At 64.2% G+C, this 18538-nt stretch overlaps 1 protein-coding gene across 2 annotated transcripts in view; it reads left to right on the top strand.

The window, feature by feature from the left end:
• Nucleotides 1-366: 366 nt before the first annotated feature.
• Nucleotides 367-18538, top strand: part of CCDC85C (coiled-coil domain containing 85C) — a 71724-nt gene continuing 53552 nt past the window's right edge. For both annotated transcript variants that reach the window (XM_079769051.1, XM_079769052.1), the window contains exon 1: nucleotides 367-1436. In XM_079769051.1, coding sequence (XP_079625177.1) covers nucleotides 647-1436 — 790 coding nt within the window. In that variant the 5' untranslated portion in view covers nucleotides 367-646. The remainder of the gene's footprint in view (nucleotides 1437-18538) is intronic.

The following is an 18538-nucleotide window of genomic DNA, read 5'->3' on the forward strand; positions in this document are numbered from 1 at the left end:
CGCCCTGTAGCCCTGGGATTGGCCCAGGCCGCGTCCTCCCGGAGCAGAAACTTGAACCGCCGGCGGGAGGAGGGAGCGCTGGAAGCCCCAGGGGTGGACTGTACCATCGCGGCGGCGGCCCCCGCGTGCGCCCCGCCCCTCCCGCACACCCTCGGAGAGGCCCAATTGGACGGGCAGGAGGGCGGGACCGCGGCTCGAACGCGCCTCTGGCGGGGCGCCGGGCGGGCGAGCGCACAGCGGTGGGGGATGTCCGGGCCCGGCCGCGTCTCTGCCCGCCCCCCCTCGCTTTCCCTGGAGGCGGGGCCGGGGCGCGGTACCCCGCCTCCTCCCCGCCCGGAGTGGGCGGGGCGGCTGGGGCTCCGGGAGCTGGGCCGGGGGCGGGCCTCCGCCTGCTTCGCCCGAGCCCGGAGAGCACCCGGCGCGGCGGCCGCCGACACAGCGGCGATCTTCGCTCGCCGGATCCGCAGACGCGCGGCTTCCCGGCGGCCCGAGTGGGCGCTACGTGAGGACACGCGAGGCGGCGCGGAGCGGGCCGCACTCGCCCCCGCCTGTCCCCCTCCCACGCGCGGACCGGCCCAGCGCAGCCCCGGCGCGGGGAGCGCTGGCCGGGCGAGGGTGCGGGCGATGCCGCGGTGACGGCCCCGCCATGGCGAAGCCCCCGGCAGCGGCGGCGGCGGCGGCGGCGGCGTCGGAGGAGCTGAGCCAGGTGCCGGACGAGGAGCTGCTGCGCTGGAGCAAGGAGGAGCTGGCGCGGCGGCTGCGGCGCGCCGAGGGCGAGAAGGTGGGCCTCATGCTGGAGCACGGCGGCCTGATGCGCGACGTGAACCGGCGGCTGCAGCAGCACCTGCTGGAGATCCGCGGCCTCAAGGACGTGAACCAGCGGCTGCAGGACGACAACCAGGAGCTGCGCGAGCTCTGCTGCTTCCTGGACGACGACCGGCAGAAGGGGCGCAAGCTGGCGCGCGAGTGGCAGCGCTTCGGGCGCCACGCGGCCGGGGCGGTGTGGCACGAGGTGGCCCGCTCTCAGCAGAAGCTGCGCGAGCTCGAGGCGCGCCAGGAGGCCCTGCTGCGCGAGAACCTGGAGCTCAAGGAGCTGGTGCTGCTCCTGGACGAGGAGCGCGCGGCGCTGGCGGGGGGGCGCGCGGGCGGCGGCGGCGGCGGCGCGGGCTCCCGCAGCTCCATCGACAGCCAGGCCAGCCTGAGCGGGCCGCTGGCGGGCGGCGCGGCGGGCACGGGGGCCCGCGACGTGGGCGACGGCAGCAGCACGTCGAGCGCGGGCAGCGGCGGCAGCCCGGACCACCACCACCACGTCCCGCCGCCGTTGCTGCCCCCAGGGCCGCACAAGATCCCCGACGGCAAAACCGTGGCCACGCGCAGGTCCCTGGACGACCTGTCGGCGCCACCGCACCACCGCAGCATCCCCAACGGCCTGCACGGTAAGGACCGCACCGGCGGGGCAGCGCGGGTCACAGCCCCTCTCCTCTCCCCGCGGCGGCGGGCGGCCGCCACTCCCGACCTCCCCTCCCGCTGGCGTCCCGGACTCCGCGCTGGGGACCTCGCGTCCACCGCAGCGGGGCTTTGCGTGGCGTTTTTCTGGTCCAGTGATGTAGGCGTGTCCCTGCCCAGCTGCTAATCCGCAGCCAGGCGGGACCCTAGACCCCAGAAAAGTTTGTCTCCTGCGGGGTTATCAGTGTGAATGTCCCGCACTGCAGGGCTGGCTGGGGGCGCCTGCTCTCTGCCTGGAAATCCCTGTCCTCCAGCCGGAAGCTCACAGGCAAAAAATCCCAAAAAACAAAAAACAAAAAAAAAGGCCTTCACAGCGCACGTGAATTTCCCCTCCGATTGGGAGCAACAGGCTGCCCCAAACCAGAACTGCATCCGGGAGTGTCCTGGGGCTGGAAATAGGCCTGGTCCTCCAGGGGCCACCGAGGCTCTGAGACTTGCCAGAGGGATGTGCGTGTTTGGCTCGGCTCCGCGTCGTGCCTCAGTTTCCTCGCCTGTGGAATGGGGACGATGGTCCCTGCCCGGGAGAGTTGAGGTGGAGAGAAGGCTCCTGCAGGGTTTTATCAGCTGTGGGTGCCGTCCAGGAAGTGCCAGGGCGGTGGTGGGTGGGTGGGTGGCAGGGTGTGGGTGGGAGGACCTTTGGCCTCAGGAAAGCTCAGCTACTGTCTTCCACGCCTTGTGACTGTTGGCCCAGGGCCTGGACCCCCCAGCTGGGGCTGTGGAGCAGGGCATAGTGACACCCACTCCCAGCCCTCTGATGAGGGGCCCTCCTCCCTGCTGTCTCTTCGCCTGCCTCCCGGTTTTTCCACATTTTTTGGTGGCCTGGCTCCCAGTTCTGCAGTTCCCGTGGCAATTGCTACTACTACCTGAACTATATGCCCGAAGGTGGGTTAACCAGCCCTTTCTGGTTCTTTTTCAAGATATATTTTTATTGATTTTAGAGAGGAAGGAAGAGGGAAAGAGAGATAGAAACATAAAAAAATGAGGGAGAATCATTGATCAGCTGCCCCCTGCACGCCCCACATTGGGATTGAGCCCGAAACCCGGGCATGTGCTCTGACCAGGGATCGAACCATGACCTCCTGGTTCACAGGTTGACGCTCAACCACGGAGCCACACCGGCCGGGCCCTTTCTGGTTCTTTTAAAGGCTTTCCTCGTTCAGAGAAAATGTATTAGGCCTTCAGTGACCATTCTTCCCCGCCCTGACAACCTCAGCGGGGGAAGGACGCTCTGTCTTTGGTTTGGTGGCCAAGTGGCCTCTGCAGGCGCCTTGGGGTGGGGTGGGAACTGGACCCAGGAGATGGGGTGCTATAGTGTCGCACAGTTTTTCCTTTATTTACCTTCCCAGCCAGTGAGTTCAGGGCAGGACTGGGTTGAGAGGGATATTTTGTTACCGATTAGCAATCTACGACGACAACTCGGGTTACTTTCGGTAACTCTGTATCCAACCCCACCTCCCACCACAAGCTCCTTGAAGGCCAATGGCAGTGGCTCAGAGTTGGGTGTTTACTTTGTTGGGGTTTCGGGGTTTGGAGAGTGCGGAGCCCTTGTACCAGCCTTTCTGGCCTGGCCTTCTGGGGGGCCCTTGGGAGGGTCAGATGTCTGAACCTCAGTTTCTCCAAGTGCAGAACGGAGGAGGGGACTGCTGCAGTCCTGTGGCTGGGAAGTGAGACGTTGCTGGCTTTGAGCTGTGTCATTGACGGCACTCGGCGAGAGCGGCTCTCCGCAGGCCACTGAGGTGCTTGAGTGTCGTGGCGTCTGACGCGGACCCTGTCTGGCGCAGCGTGTGGGTTGTAGTTGGCAGGGATGCAGGAGTGGCGGACTGGGCTAGACCTGAGGGTTTCCACCCCACTGGGGTGGGTGGGGGTTGAGGTGTAGGGTTTCCTGCAGAGCCCATGCCCCCCCCCCCCTTACCAAGTCTCTGGCACACTTGGGGCAGGACTGCCACAGACGGAGATGGCAACGCTGTGACAGTCCTGTTCGGCGTCATTATCACCGATCTCAGTTCCAGACAGGATTGCTATTGTTCAGTTTCGTCTCTGAAGTCATGTGTGGCCTTGAGATGCTCTCCCAACATGAATAGGATGCCTGGGAACCAGGAAAGGCCCTTTTCAGAGCAGTGCCTTTCTGTCCTCAGACCTGCGGTTTGAAGCTGAGTGCAGAGCAGGCTGGGGGAGGTTGAAGGGTCTCCGGTCCAGGCGCCGGCCCCGCCCCCTCCCTCCCCCCCGCCCCCCGGGGGGCTCTCCTGCTAGGCGGTGGGCTGGCTTGCTTCTGTGGCCTGCTGTCATGTTGGCTGATACCGTTATCAGGAGACACTGGTGATTCCCTATTCTTGATTCCTGACCCAGGTTTGCCCCTCTTCCCCCATCCTGGGAAGTGTCACTTCCTTATCAGGGACCACTGGGCAGATGGTTGATAACCCCGTTACCTGGAGGGGTCAGTCCATCTGGGGTTCGAATCCAGTCCCCACGCCGCCTCTTGTCTCTGCAAGTTACTGGGTTTGACTGCGCCTCTGCTCTTCCTGCCGCGCGGCGCAAGCCCCGAGTGCCCCCTTCCCACGGCGGGCGAGGGGGCGAGGGGGCCAGGTCTGCACAGGGCCGGTCTCAGCAGTGGTCCGAATCCTCGTTGGGAACATTCTCCCCAAGGCTCCTCCTGAGAGACCCATAGGGACGCTTTTGGGGGCTCACCAGGCAGACCGGCGTTCTTTACAACTGTTTGCTGTTTAGACAGGCGGCTCATCTGAGTGTTTGTGTCTGGGCCTGTGTCTGGCTGCACCTGCCAATGCGCCCAGGGAACGGGGACCCTCTCGCCTTCTCTTGGGAGCTGCGGGGTACCGGGCAGCTGGCTGGGTGCCCTGAAGGCCCAGGAGGCTGTGGTGGGATGTGGCCCATCCTGGGTGGCTGGTGGGCCTCCGAATGGGTATGCAGATAGCCTCCCCCCCTTCTCCTCGTGATTTTGACTGAGGGCCAATTAAAGTCTGGACTTGAGGGCTCCTTACCCTGATCCAGTGGGGCAAACTGAGGCAGGTGAACCCCAGACGCCCGCACGTCAGGTTGTCCCTTGAACTGAGGAGGTTTCAAACAAAAGCATTTCCAGCAATTCTCCCTTGCCCTGCCCCCATCCTTTGCGCCCCCTCCCCCCATCCTTCATGCCCCCTCCCCCCCCCTCCCCAGCTTGTCCCTGTGCACATCAGTCCCGGTCCCTCCCCCACCCCTGGGCCGCACCCCTTGAGCTAACTTGGGGAACCAGGACCTCCAGCATGCCTTTGAACAGCCCTGTTTACTTTTTAAAGTTTGGGTTTAAAATGTGAGCTTCTCAAAATAAGATGGGTTTGTTCTCCGGCTTGTGTTTTTGTTGGTTTAAAGGGAGGGTGAGGCGGGGGTGGTCCTGGCCTTCAGAAGAAGATAGATCGCTCTGGCCCGAATAGGGGCCACCCAGCTTAGCGCCTGGCTCCTAAGGAGGCTCTTCCGAAGCCCAGCCTAGCCCGGAGCAAAGGTCAGTGAAGACAATGGGCGGGTTAGATAAGCCTTCCCACGCCCTCCCCAGCTGCAGCTGACCCTCCCGTCAGCAGCCTTGGGGTGCTGGCCTTGCACAAAAGGAGCTCACAGGCAGGTACCCCAGGGGAGGGCTAGGGGATGCCCAGCCCTTCACAGTTGACCACAGAGAGCTTCCCAGCCCCAACTCGTTTCTGTTCAGAGTGCCCAGATGGCCCCATATCAGAGATGGGTAAACTGAGGCTTGGAGAGGTACAGGGACTTGCTCCGGGTCCCACTGGGCTGGTGGTGGTGGTGCTGGGGCCTGGGCTCAGTCTTGGGTCTCCGGTGTCAGATTAGCCACCTGCCCAGTGCCTGCTGCCCCTCTGGGCTGGGACAGAGGCTGGGGGAGAACTGGAGGGACCCCCCAAGGGAGGCCCACCAGCAGAGGATGGCCTCCCCCAAGCTGGGTCCTGGCAGGGCCCTGGGACCCGTGGGGGACACAGAGCCAGGAGGGAGGGAGCTCCGGGGCGGGACGTGTGTGGCAGAGACGCGGCGCCTCTGCAGAAGTGGGACCCGCAGCCCCACCCTGGCCCCCCGTTTTCTTGCTGGAATCCACACAGCGAAGACAGAGGAGGCAGGCGCTGCCCCGGCTCTGGCCCCAGAGCCCGCCTCACCTCCTCACCTCTTCTTTTGTTGTTAATCCTCACCCGAGGGTATTTTTTACACAGATTTTTACAGGGAGTGGAAGGAAGGGAGGGGGAGAAAAAGAGAGAAACGTCCATGTGAGAGAGACATGTCGATTGGTTACCTCCCGCAGGTGCCAAGGTCCATGCCCTTGACTGGAACTGAACCCTCAACCCTCTAGTCCAGGGCTCTCCTCACCTCTTGAGCTTCATCCCTCACTCGGTCAGCGTGGCTTCCTTCTGCTGGGGGCCTGCCAGACCCACCACCCTGCCAGGCTTAAGCACATAGTACGCTGCTCTGCCCCCACCCCATGCCCTGGCCTCTGAGCTCCTAGGATGTGAACACGGTTGAAGATAGTCCGCACCCGCCCGCCCCCCCTCCCTCCCCCCCGCCCCCCGGGACTTTCCACACACGCTTGTCCGGGTGTCAGTGCAGAGCAGGGAGGCCTGGGCCCTCTGGGGGCCTCAGCTTTCTCCCTGCAGAGTGGGGAGTGGAGCCCAGCCTTGGGTGGTGGTGGGGCCTGGGCGGGAAGGGGGTGAGGGGAGAGCAGCCTACTATGTGCTTAAGCCTGGAAGGGCAGCTGCGTCTGGACACGCTAACGCTCTCCGCCCGGCGGGCGCCCTCAGTGCTGGGCGTGCTTAGGGGCAGGGCTGCCGAATGGTTAGGGCTCTGGTTCCAGGTCAAGAGACCTGGCAGGGGTGGGGGGCAGGGGGTTGGTCCTGGCCTTGCCACCTGCTGCGTGAGCGGGGCAGCTCCCTGGACCCGATGGGTTTATTTTTACCGTTGAGAGTATTTTGGCTGTCCCCCATTTCCCCCCCTTTGCCTCCCTCCCCCCGGCTCCTGCCCCACCTCCGGCCTTCACTGCACTCTTGTTCGTTCTCATGGGCTGTGCATACATGCATGTAAACTTTTCGGTTTAAAAAGATTAAAAATAAGTACATTCTTTGGTTAACCTCTTTTCCCTGAGCTTCTAATCCTCAGTTTCCTCACCTGTGTCCTCGGGATAATAATACCCTGTCCTAGAGCTGGGCCTTTAAGGGTAGGTTTAGTGGCCTCCACTGCCACCTGGACCCCTGCAGACCACCTTCTGGGGTGAGCGTAGGGGACCTGTGCAGGGAGCCCTGTGCCCGCCTGGTGTCCGAGCCAGAGGCGTCCTTGTCGGTTGAAGGGCAGGAGGGGGCACCCAGCAGGCACAGGCGGAGGGAGGCCTGGGCGAGCTCTCCCCGCTGTGTGGCGAGCTGGGCAGGCCCCGGGACTGGAAGCCCTGGCATGGGAACAGAAAGAACTGGAATGCTGAGCCGGGAGAAGAAGGGCCTTGGGGCCGGGCGCTGCTGCCGGGCGGTGGGGGGAGGGGCGCTGTCAGCCCCAGGACGTCAGTGCTGTGCAGCCCAAAGGGCACAGGCCAGAGCTGCCGTGGTCCAGACATCAGCGCCCACAGAGGTCCAGGCGGACATGTTCCCTCCGGAGTGGGGAGCTGCCTTAGGGGCGGGGTGCAGGCAGCGGCCTGGGCACTGGGTGGGGGCGTCGCTGAACCCAGTGGGATCCGACCGGACACCCCACATAGCTCGGAAATCTGACTGTGCGCGTCGTGACCAGTGGGCAGAGGCGGGGGGCAGGAGGGCGGGCCAGGTGCTGGGAGAGGTAGCCGGGAAGCGCAGCAGACGCTCATTGAGCAGGGACTGACTCTGTCCGGTTCCGGAAGCCGGGCTGGGGAGCGGCGGTGCAGAGTGGGAGCCTGGTGTGCGTGCTGGGGTAGGCTGGGCAGGGGCAGCAGGGGGAGGCTTGGGGCCGCTTTGGGGCCATCACAGGGACAGTGATCCTGAGAGAACCTTCTCTGCAGACTCAGACCAGCCAGGTCTGCCCCGAAGCTCTGCCCCCACCCCCACCCCTGTAGCCTTCCTCTGACTTCTGACCTCTGGGGGCAGGTCGGACCACCCCGGGGTGACATGCTTTCTGCAGCCACCCCTGTAGCTGGCCACAGGACAGGCGTGGCCCGCCTGCAGCCTGGTTCCCAGGGCCAGCACCTGGCTCCGTGCAGGGGCCACGCGGAGACTTCAGAGCTGGCACGGGAGTAGTGCCATCTCCCTGGAGGTGACGAGGGGACTCCTGTCGCTTGCCCAAAGGCTTGGTGACTGAGGAACAGGCTTGTCTGCTGAGGGAACGTGACACCCCCTGGATAGCGAAAAGCCGGGAATGGTCCCCCTTCTAGCAGCACCCAAAGCCGGTCACTGTCACACGTGGCCGCTGCCCCCTGCCGGCAGGGCAGGTGGTGGAGGGTTGGGGCAGTTCTGGCGCCGGGTCGCCCAGTGATGGACGCCTGCTCTGGAACAAGTCTCTGCCCATCTCCAGTTCCCGGGGGGGGGGGGGGGGGGGAGGGGGCAGTGCAGAGAGATGGGGTGCACTGACGCTGGAAGCTTCCAGCTCACCCTGCAAAGAGGTTTAGGTGGAGCTGCAGAGCCGGAGCCCTGGGGAGCCGGGGGTGGGGTGTGGAGGGGGTGTTCCTTCCTTCCTGCTGCGCCTGGAGGCCTTCACCCCTATGCTTTGTTGTTTCCTGATTTCAAAGATGGGCTTTTCCCTTCTCTGCTGCGAGGTGAGTGCGTCTTGGAGTCAGCGTAGAGTCCGGAGGCAGGAGGGAGGCAGGAGGGCGGGCCAGCGGCCCTCGCTCACTGGATGGCGATGGTATCTCAGAGCAGAGGAGCTGCTTGGAGAGCCTGACGGGACCTGGGAGGGAGGGACATGCCGGCCTGGCCACACGGCGCTGGAGCCCCCCTGGGCCCTCAGTCCGTCCTCTCTGTCTGTCTCTGAGCTTGTGCATCTCGGGCCGTCCTCCTGACGTCCAGCCTTGGCATCGGGCGGGTTCCAGAACTGTCTTTGATGGGGATCAAAGGCGCCGGCCCGGTGTGTTCTGTCACGGGCTTCCCACCACAGGGAAGAGCCCTGCTGGGCCCCATGACCCCCGTCTGGGCTGCGGAGGCCGGGTCCCACCAGGCCGGTGGGGCCGGGGGCGGGGCCAGGAGCCCCATCAGGTGACCCTGGAGCCTGCGCTGCCTGGGTGCCCTCTCCTCCCAGGGCGACCGTTTGTCACGCCCCTTTCACGCTCCGAAGTGCCTGGCTGTCTGTCCGCCTCTTTAGGGTGCCGGGAGGTCATGGTGGGGGTGGGGGTGGGGGGTTGGAACTGGAAGCTGACGAGGTCTTGGCGGTGGAGCAGGTTGGTGCAGGCAGAGGAGGGCAGGGCGGGGCCCGGTGTGGCAGCAGGAACAGCTGGAGCCCAGGCATATGGTGGGCAGTGGGCGGCACAGCTGGCTCAGTGGGGCGACTGGTGATTGGGAGCCGGGGGTTGGGCAGGGCCAGGACAGGGGGGTCTGATAGCTCCTTCCGCTGCATCTGTGTCCCCCCTAAAGTCCCTGGGTTGGGCCTTCCCAGGTGTGGGCACTTGCAGCTACGGTCTTCTCTTTTTTCCCTCTTAGTTTTAAACCATTTTTAAAATTACTATTTTAAAATTTATTTTTCAATTATAGTTGGTATATCAGTTGGGTACGTCTAGTACCCACCTGACACCACACATGGTGATTACAGATTATTGCCTATATTCCCTGCGCTGACTTTTTAAAAAAATATGTACTTTATTGATTTTTTTACAGAGAGGAAGGAAGAGGTGTAGAGAGTTAGAAACATCTGTCAGCCGCCTCCTGCACACCTCCTACTGGGGATGTGCCCACAACCAAGGTGCATGCCCTTGACCGGAATCGAACCTGGGACCCTTCAGTCCGCAGGCCGACGCTCTATCCACTGAGCCAAACCGGTGAGGGCTCCCTGTGCTGACTTTACAGCCTTGTGGCTGTAACTGGCCGTTGGTACTTCTTCATCGCTGCACCTTTTCTGCCGTCCGCTGCGGCCCTGCCTGATGCGCGTTTCCACGGGGACCCAGAGTTACCTGATAGGGCTCCGCCAGACATGGGGTCTCTCACACAGCCCAGGAGGCAGCCGATCCCCTCCTTTTCTTCTGCCCCCCCCCCCGCCCCACTTAATAGAGGTGGGTTACCTGCTGGGCTTGAGAGGGGCCCCATCAGCTGGGGTGTTGTGGGCACAGGAGGGTCACCCCGCACTGTTCTGTGGGTTGGTCCACACAGACGGAACCAGCATCTTCCGCTCACTCGCCTGCCCGTATGCCAGGCCCCTCCCTCCCCCTGTGCCCTCATTTCCCATCTGCCCAATGGGAGGCCTCTCAGGCCCCGAGACTCGGCGTTCCCATGGCAGACAGAGCCACAGCCCGCCCCGCCTCTTGTCGGGCACGCGTGTGGTTAGGTCTCTTGCCTGGTGGCGGTCCTTGGCTTGGGGCGGGTCCCAGGATGGAGCCCTGGGTAGTGGAGGGGATGTGGCCGCCTGTGGCGCGCAGGCACCGCTCTGCCCGGCCGTGGTGGAGGCCGAGACCCCCTGCCTGGCTCTCCTGTCCCTGTGCAGAGCCACACTGAGAGCTTCGATGGAATTACCGGCCTCTGCCACGCGATCGCCGGGCGCGGACTGTGTAACGGGTTTGGCGCCCGAGGAGAGCGCGGCGGTCCGGTTCCCCGGTGCGGGGTTTGCCCGGGACAAGGCCACCTGGGCTGGAACTGAATTCCCTTGGCGTGCTGTCCTGTCTCTCCCCCAGCCCATGACCTTCGTCAGGGCGGGGTCAGTCTTCCTGGCATGTGGCGGGTGCTCGGTGAAGGTTGGGGTGCGGGGTGGGTGGGCAGGAAGCACTGGGCGGGGTATTTACTTGGCCACAACTGCCTCTCTTTTCCACCTGCTCCCGTTGGCATCGAATGGCCTTCAGCTGCTAACGTGACTTTCACCCTCCCCCTCTTCCCTGTTTCCCCTTCGTTATTAAAAAAACACACACACATGCCCGGCCGGTGTGGCCCAGTGGTTGAGCATCAACCTATGAAACAGGAGGTCATGGCTCGATTCCCCCACACTTGCTCTGGTCCGTGGTGCCTGACCTCGGCTGCATATTAGATGTCACTCAGGAACTCCAAAGCACGCCAGCGCCTGGATGGGCCCACAGAGGCGGCCCCAGTGGTCCTAGAGGCCTCCGCGGTTGTAGGGCTTCCCTGGGCCGCCAGAGCGACGGTGGGAATGGAAGCGCCAGGAGGAAAGCCTTGGCGTCAGCTGGGGGCAAGGATGCTGCCCCACACAGGCCCTGACCGGCCGGCCGGCCAGCGGGAGGCTGGTGTCAGCAGACATTAGCTCTGAGGGAGAAGCCGGCCGTGCACCGTGTCCGCTGGCCGACCTGTGTGACTGGATGCTGGGGAGGTGGCTTTGGTGTGCCCAGTGGGGCCGCCGGCCGCCACGGGAAGTGGGGTTGGACCTGGCCCTGGATTTCCTGAGCACCTACCCCAGCCCTGAGCACCGCCAGCTGGCTCCCCTCCACACCCGGGAGCCGTCTGAGAGCCAGCATGGCCGTGCAGACGCCTCTGCCGGCCCGGCCCGTGGCGGGATGCTGGGCCGCCCCGCCCGGTGGGGGCCCGTTGGGGCTGCATTCAAGGGGCCCCGTGGCAGCGAGACGACGGCCCGGCCGCTATGGAGAAGAGCCGACCCACTTCCAAAAATAGCGCATCCACTGTCAGGGGAGCATCTCGTTGTCTCCCCCAATCTGGCTCCGGCTGTAAGGCAAGGAGGCGTGCTCTTGTCTTGGAATCGGAGGCTGGAGCGCCCGCCCTGCCTCCCACAAGGGCCCGATTGTGCGGCGGCCCCGGCTGAGCCGGTGTCCCGGGCGCGCGGCACGTCTCCTGTCCCTAATGAGCCCGCTCTGGGAGTGGCCCTTTGTCGGGGGTTCCGGCCACACTGCCGGCGCCGGGCTCTCAGAAGGCTCGGTTTTCTGGTCGCTTCCCATCTCCCGTGGCCGGGAGGACAATGGGAGCTCCCGCCCTGCCCTGTCGCCTCTCCCCGTCCTGTGCGTTCCCCATTTTCTGGAATGTGCACACACCACTTTCATACGGGACAGGACGTCAGGCAGCGAGTCTCTCCCTGGTCCGGTGCCCCTGTCCCGGCCGGCGAGAGCTCCCTTCCCCCCACCTCCTGGGGGACCTCCCCCACCATTGTCTCCTAACGGCTCCTTCTTCCCCCGCAGCGGGCTCCTGTTTCCTAGTGCAGAGCAATAAACACAGTCCTCTCCCTCTGCCATCCTGCCCCTCAGTCCTTCCCTCCACCGCCCACTTCCCAGGGAGCGCCGAGGGCTGGCTGCCTCCCTCCCAGCCACTGCTTCCTGGCCCCACGCAGCCCTGGGCCCTGGAAAGGCCGCGCTGGCTTGGCCCAGCGGCCTCCTTCATCCTGACCGCTCCGTGGTGTGTGCTGCCCACTCCGGGCTTGTCCTCTGGGCAGGGCCTCCCTGATGGCAGCCTCCGGCGGCCTCCCCCCGCCTCCCGCCTGCAGTGGGTGCGCCACCCGCGCTCAGCGCCCAGCCTGTCTCTCCTTCTCGCTCCTGACCTACGGCCCAGGCTCCCAGGTCCTGCCGGTCACCATCCTGCTGGCCAGGCCCTCTGGGCTGGGCCCCGCCCCCTCCCCTATGCTCCTGTACCCGCCGCCTCCAAGGGTTGCTGGCTCTAGCCCGGAGGGGTCCGCTGGCCACAGTGGCCGCTTCAGTTCCATTGAACTACGATGACGTACCACGGAAGGTTTCCGTTCCTGAGTGGCATTGACCCTGGGGAGAGCTTCCCACCTTGTTGATGGCGGAAGAAAAGGAACATTCCCATCATTCCAGAGCGCTCTGTTGGGCAGCACTGAGCGGACACCGCCTCTCCGGGCCGTGGGAGGCTGGGCCAGGGGGGGCCAGGGACGGCAGGTGCCCACAGAAGGAGCGCTGAGCCGAGCACGGTGTTGGGACCCCTCCCGCCCCGGGACCTCGGCAGGCCCTGCTTGCCCCGGGCCCTTAGGGCTCCTGCTGGCAGGATGGCGCTCTCCTCCCTCCCCACCCTGAAGCCTCACCCTCCCCGTGGAGAGGGACAGACACAGGCTGTGTGAGCAGTCGCCTCGTCTGCTCCGCGTGGAGCAGGGTCTTGGTGGTTGCCCCGCAGCCACGGGTGCCACCGATGCCACACGTATGTGCTGGAACCCACTGGGAGAGGCCGCCGGCTCAGGGGGGCTCCTGAGGTCTCCTCACACAGAGCCCAGCCCCTGCCCCCAGCCCCCAGCTCCTTACCCTCAGCTTGCGGTCAGGAGGCCTGAGGGTCAGAAAACAAATGGGTTTTAAAGCAGTGGGGGTTGCGGGGTCGTAAGGGAACGGACCCCAGCCAGCCGCCACCCCCTCCCTCATTCCCCTCCATGTGGGGAGCGCCCGGAGAGGCCCAGACTCCAGTGGGCAGCTCTGGCCCGGCTCCCCCGCCCTCTGTGCTCCTTGCTGTCTGAGGCGGTGGCCGCGGCAGGTGGCGGGCAGTCTCTCATCTCGGGGTTAAGCGGGCTGCCTGGGCACAGCTGCGGGCCATTACTCCCGCCGTCCCTGGCGGACGAGGCCATTACCAGCCACACCTGGGGCTCTGGCCCCGGGCCTGGCCCTGCCGTCATCCCACTAGCTGTGTCTGTGGTGCTGAAGGGGTCAGGGTGACGTTGGTGAGGTCACAGCGGGACGGCGGCCTGTCCCTGGGGAAGGCGCTGGCCGGGAGGGTCAGGAAAGCCCCTCTTAACCCACCCTCCTCTGGAATACCAGCCTGTGCTGCTGACGGTAGGAGCCGTCTGGGTGGAGGTGCCAGCACCCCCGGCAAGCCCAGGGCCCCCGCACCTCCTGCCGTCTCGGGCCGTTTCCTGGCCTGGGCTGTGGGCTGGTTTCTGTGAGCCTGTCCCTGCTGCCTCCCACCCCTGCAGCCTCTGTCCTCCGTCAGACGCCTCTTGCTGACCGCCGCACTGACGGCAGCTCCCGCCTGTGTCCGAGGTCCCGGGCGTGCTCCCTGCTCTCCCCCTGCGTCCTTAGGCCCTTGCGCCGAGTTAAGACCTGCTCCCGTGAGTGCGGCCTGGCTATGGGCAATGTGAGCTGCTCCCGGGCTGTGGGGCTGGAACCCTGTGGGATGAAAAGACCCCTTGTTTTTGTGCAACCCAAACTGAGCAGGAGGGCCCCGGGGGAGCTGTGGCACGGGCGGGGCTGGGGCCACCGGGCCTGGGGCTTTGTGATGGGGGTTGTGGCAGGAGGGAGAGCCTGGGCCAGCTCAGGGTCAGCAGACCACGGGCCCACGGACTCCTGCACCTGTGGTCACGCGGGCTTCAGGGGACCCCGGGGCCCCGGCGTGACTGTGCACTCACGCATTTCTCCTGGGCCAGGACCCGGCACTCTCATCAGAGGCCGAGAGGGGTCCGCGGCCAGGAGAGACCAAAAAAACACAAGAGCAGGTTGAGCAAGCCTCCTCCCTGAAACTTTTAAGAAATAAAAATGAATGAACTGCCGAAACCGGTTTGGCTCAGTGGATAGAGCGTCGGCCTGCGGACTCAAGGGTCCCAGGTTCGATTCCGGTCAAGGGCATGCACCTTGGTTGCGGGCATATCCCCAGTAGGGGGTGTGCAAGAGGCAGCTGATCGATGTTTCTAACTCTCTATCCCTCTCTCTTCCTCTCTGTAAAAAATCAATAAAATATATTTAAAAAAAAAATGAATGAACTTGCCCGGCTGGCGTGGCTCAGTGGTTGAAGGTCGACCTATGAACCAGGAGGTCACGGTCAGGGCACATGCCCAGGTTGTGGGCTCCATCCCCAGTGTGGGGCTTGCAGGAGGCAGCTGATCAATGACCCTCATCATTGATGTTTCTAACTCCCTCTCCCTTCCTCAGTGACATCAATAAGAATATATATTTAGAAAAAAAGAATGAATTGAACAGGTGCTCTTGGCAAGGAACTCCATGCTGGGCACAGCTGTGCAGGGTGGACTTAGGGGCTTCCTCTGTCTGCGACCGGGTGTCTTGGACCCCTGGACCCCTGGCCACCCGACAGTCTTGGTGTACGCCTGTCCTTAGCAGGTTGGGACGACAGCTCTGGCTCACCCCGCCTGCCCTGTGCCAGCCCCCCCCCCCCCCCCCCCCGAGGCGGTGGCCTCTTTCCTGAAGTTGTGTTTATGTGACGGTTCAGGGTCGGGTAGACGTTTTCATGCAGATCTTCGCTTCCTGGGCTTCTCCTTCGTTTCCTTCCTGCCTCTGTCGCTCTCCATTTTCCCTGGGCCTCAGTTTACTCATTTGAGAGATGAGGCCGTTGGACCAGGCCCACGGCTCCTCCCCTCCACCTGGACCAGGGCTTCTCTGCCGCCCTCAGGACCCACCGTGGCCCAGTTTCCACCCCAGGCCCTCACCTCCCAGGTGCCAGGTGCGTGCCCAGGTGCGTGCCCAGGTGGGGAGTGATCTGACCCAGAATCAGGAGGCAGCAGCCAGGAGGGATCATTTGCCACCGCACCCCACCCCACCCAGCCCGGAGGCGTCGCTTTCCCGGCTTGCCCCGCCACGGGCCTCGCGGGCCAGCTCTCGCTGCCAGCGCAGCCGCCATCGCCAGCAGGAGCAGAATGAAATCAGCAAAGCCTCCGCGTGTTCTTTTGAACTGCACCCTGGGTCCCTCCTCCCTGCTGCTGCAGGCCGGGCTTCTGTGACTGCTGACTGGGCCTGTGGCCTCCCTTCTCTCCGGCCACATGTGCGTGTCTTGCTGCCTCAGTGAAGCTGGCGGCCGTCTGGGCACTGGCCTAAGGGCAGCGCCAGGCCAACAGCTCGCTGGCTGGCATCCTAGATGCCAGTGCGGGGATGGGGAGCCCTGTGCCAGCTGAGAAGCCCCGCCCGTTATCCCCACTCACCCCTCCCCCGTCCTGTCGGTGGTTTGCTGATTGGCAGCTGGAAGAAGTGGGGAGGGTGTCCCCGTCGGAGATGGTGGTCTGGGAGGCCCTGGGTGTGCAGAGGGGGCTTTGCGTGAGGGGTGGCCGGGATGAGCTGCGGGTCGAGGGCAAGTGGAGGGGACACTGGACTGGGCTCTGGGGTCCTCCACATTGCCTGGGGAGCAGGGGCTTGCGGGAAGGAGCGCGGCTTTGTTTATTCCTGTAGCAGACGTCTGTGTACCACCGTGGACGGCACACTGACAGTGGGGTGTGGGGCCGGGGTCTGCACCCCTGGGCGCTGGCGGCACGGCCTCTCCGAAGTGGGGCCGTGTTGGGCACCCTCGGCGCCCTCTCCCCTGTCCTTGGATTTTATCCTTTTGATTCCCAGGCTGGCTTGGGGCCTCCAGTGGCCCAGGAGGGGAATTTGTGGGGAAGGGGAGGTTCTGGTGGGGCGGCTGCCCTGGTGGGGGGCTGGGGGGTGGGCTTTAAGGGGCGAGTGGGCCTGGCCGGGATCTGGGCCCCTGCTCTGCGTATTCCCGTCCTGTTGGGACCATTCCTCCCAGCCCTGCCCTGGGTCAGAAAGGCAGGGACCCTCGTGAGCTCTGGGGGTTTGCTGGGCTGCAGGGCTTGGCTGTGGCGTGCCAGCCCGAGGCACCTGGTACCATTTGGGGCTGCGGGGACCTGGGCCAGCAGCAGCAGGGGCAGGGGAAGGGCAGCTGGCGGGGGCTGGGGGGCAGGGGAGGGGCGCCTGGCCAGCACATCACTGTTCCTCTCCGTGTGCTGAGCAGCTCAGACAAGGAAATGCGTGTGGGAGAGAGTGAGGAGTGGGCATCTGGGAATGCCGCCTCATTAAAGAGACTGCTTCTTAAGAATGTAGGCACTGACCATCCAGGGGCTCCGGAAGGAACCCTCGGTGCCCTGGGCCCTGGTGTACGTGGGCGGGTGGGGTTGGCATCGGCCCCATGGCACAGATGAGGAGATGAGGCCATCAAGGTGCCCCCATCCCTGTGCCTCAGTTTCCCGCCTGTATACTGAGTGGAGAGGGGAGTTTTTGGGGGCCCAGCACCGTGCCTTCTCGGCTCTGGGTGCAGCCGTGAGGGGTGTCCATGGCAGATGGGACCTGTGCCCCTGGTGCCTGCTGACCACCGCGTCCCTGCCTCGTCGCCCCTTGTCCCCCCCAATCCCGGCTGCACCCTGCTTGTCCCTGCTCGGGAGACAGACGGGGTTTGGCGTCTCTCTGAGTTGGCTTCTGTGTGTGTGTGTGTGTGTGTGTGTGTGTGTGTGTGTGCTGGAGAGTCTGCAGGAGACCTGAAGGAGTCAGGGGCCTGGTTCTTGCCCCAGCCTGTCGGGGAACCCCTCTTCAGGCCTCATCTGTGAGGGACCCCTGAAGTCCTCCGGCCTTGCCCGTGTCCGGGCCTTAGCAGCTTGTGGGGTGGTCATTACCGCTTGGTCTGGGCATCACCCAGGGCAGGCAGGAGCGGCTGGAGAGCAAGTCCTGCCCGGAGTGGGACAGCCGCCCTGTGCAGGGGGCAGGAAGGAGGCTGCCAGGTGACAGCCCGGCCCTGGGTCCTGAGGGGCATCTCCCGTCCAGGGGAGAAGGGACTTGAGCACTGGCTCCTCCCGCTCCCCCATCCGCTCTGTGGTGGCCAAAGGCCCGCTCACTGGCAGTCTAAGGGAGGGTCCTTGCACTTCAGTGTGATTGCAGGTCCAGCAGCGCGATCCCAGACAGGCCGCCGTGTGCCTCACCCACGCCTCTGTCCGACGGGTGACCCCGCAGTCCCCTTGTTGAGGATGGAACAGTGGTAGTCGCAGGAGCAGCTAACAGGTGCTTGTGCTTGCTACACCTTCACTCACTTACCTCTCGCAGAAGGAGAGCGTTTACATTTTCCCCGTGACGAGAGGAGGGGGTGGAGGCCCAGAGAGCCGAGCAGCCCGTGGGGAAGGTCCTGCGCAGAGAGGGGCCGAGCTGGGTGGCGTCGCGTCTGCAGCCCGCGGCGTCCGGGGCTCGTGTCGGCCTTTCCCCAGCAACAGCCTGCTCTTCCAAAACCTGTTGGTGGTAGAACAGGCAGGCAAGGAGCCGCCTTGAGGCTCAGCACCCAGATGGCCGGGGACGATGCCGGCAGTGACCTGTGCGCGTGCTCCTTCCCCGGGGGGCGGGGGGGGGGGGGGCGGCTGCCGAAATGTGCGTGTTAAGGAGACAGGAGCCGTCCAGCTTTGAGCGTGAATGTCCCCTCTCCCGGGGGCAGTGGGGACGTGATGTGGACTTGAACGTTGAGAGCTGGTGGACACTCCTTCTGGAATTTCTTGGCTCCGGAGCCACGCGGGGTCTCCTTGCGCAGTGTGCCCACGGCACGGGTCTCCCGGGCGCGTCCTTCGCCCCAGATGTCGCCTCTGCCTGTGGTTTGATCTGAGATTCACAAGCCCCCCCCCGCCCCCCCCCCCCCCCCCCCCCCCGCAAGCCCGTCAGCCTTCCTCATTGGTCCCGGGTCCCCTGGCGGGCGGGGCGGCTGGAATGTCTGCTGATGTGGGAGCCTCCCCGGCAGTGGGGAGCAGTGGGCCCCCCCTTTGTCTGGGCCCCTCTTTTGCATGAGACCTTAGGACACGAGTAGAATTGTTGTACACACTTCTTAAAGCCAACGTTGCTATTTATTTATTTTTATTATTATTTTTAAAAAATATATTTTATTGATTTTTTACGGAGAGGAAGGGAGAGGGATAGAGACACAGAAACATCGATGGGAGAGAAACATCGATCAGCTGCCTCCTGCACACCCCCTACTGGGGATGTGCCCACAACCAAGGCACAAGCCCTTGACCGGAATCGAACCTGGGACCTTTCAGTCCGCAGGCCGACGCTCTATCCACTGAGCCAGACCGGTTAGGGCCAACGTTGCTATTTAGAGCCTTTTTTTAAAAATTTTACAGAACCCTTGAGGAGAGAGAGTTCCATAAACCCTGTTCCTCATTCCCCCGTCACTCGCCTGCTAGGGTGGTGCTGCTTTGTTACAGTGAATGCGCCGACATAGACACAGGAGTCCTCACTGGCCTCCGGTTTATCTGGTTTCCT

Source organism: Cnephaeus nilssonii (genome assembly GCF_951640355.1).
Source record: "Cnephaeus nilssonii genome assembly, chromosome: 4".
NCBI classification, from domain to species: Eukaryota; Metazoa; Chordata; class Mammalia; order Chiroptera; family Vespertilionidae; genus Cnephaeus; species Cnephaeus nilssonii.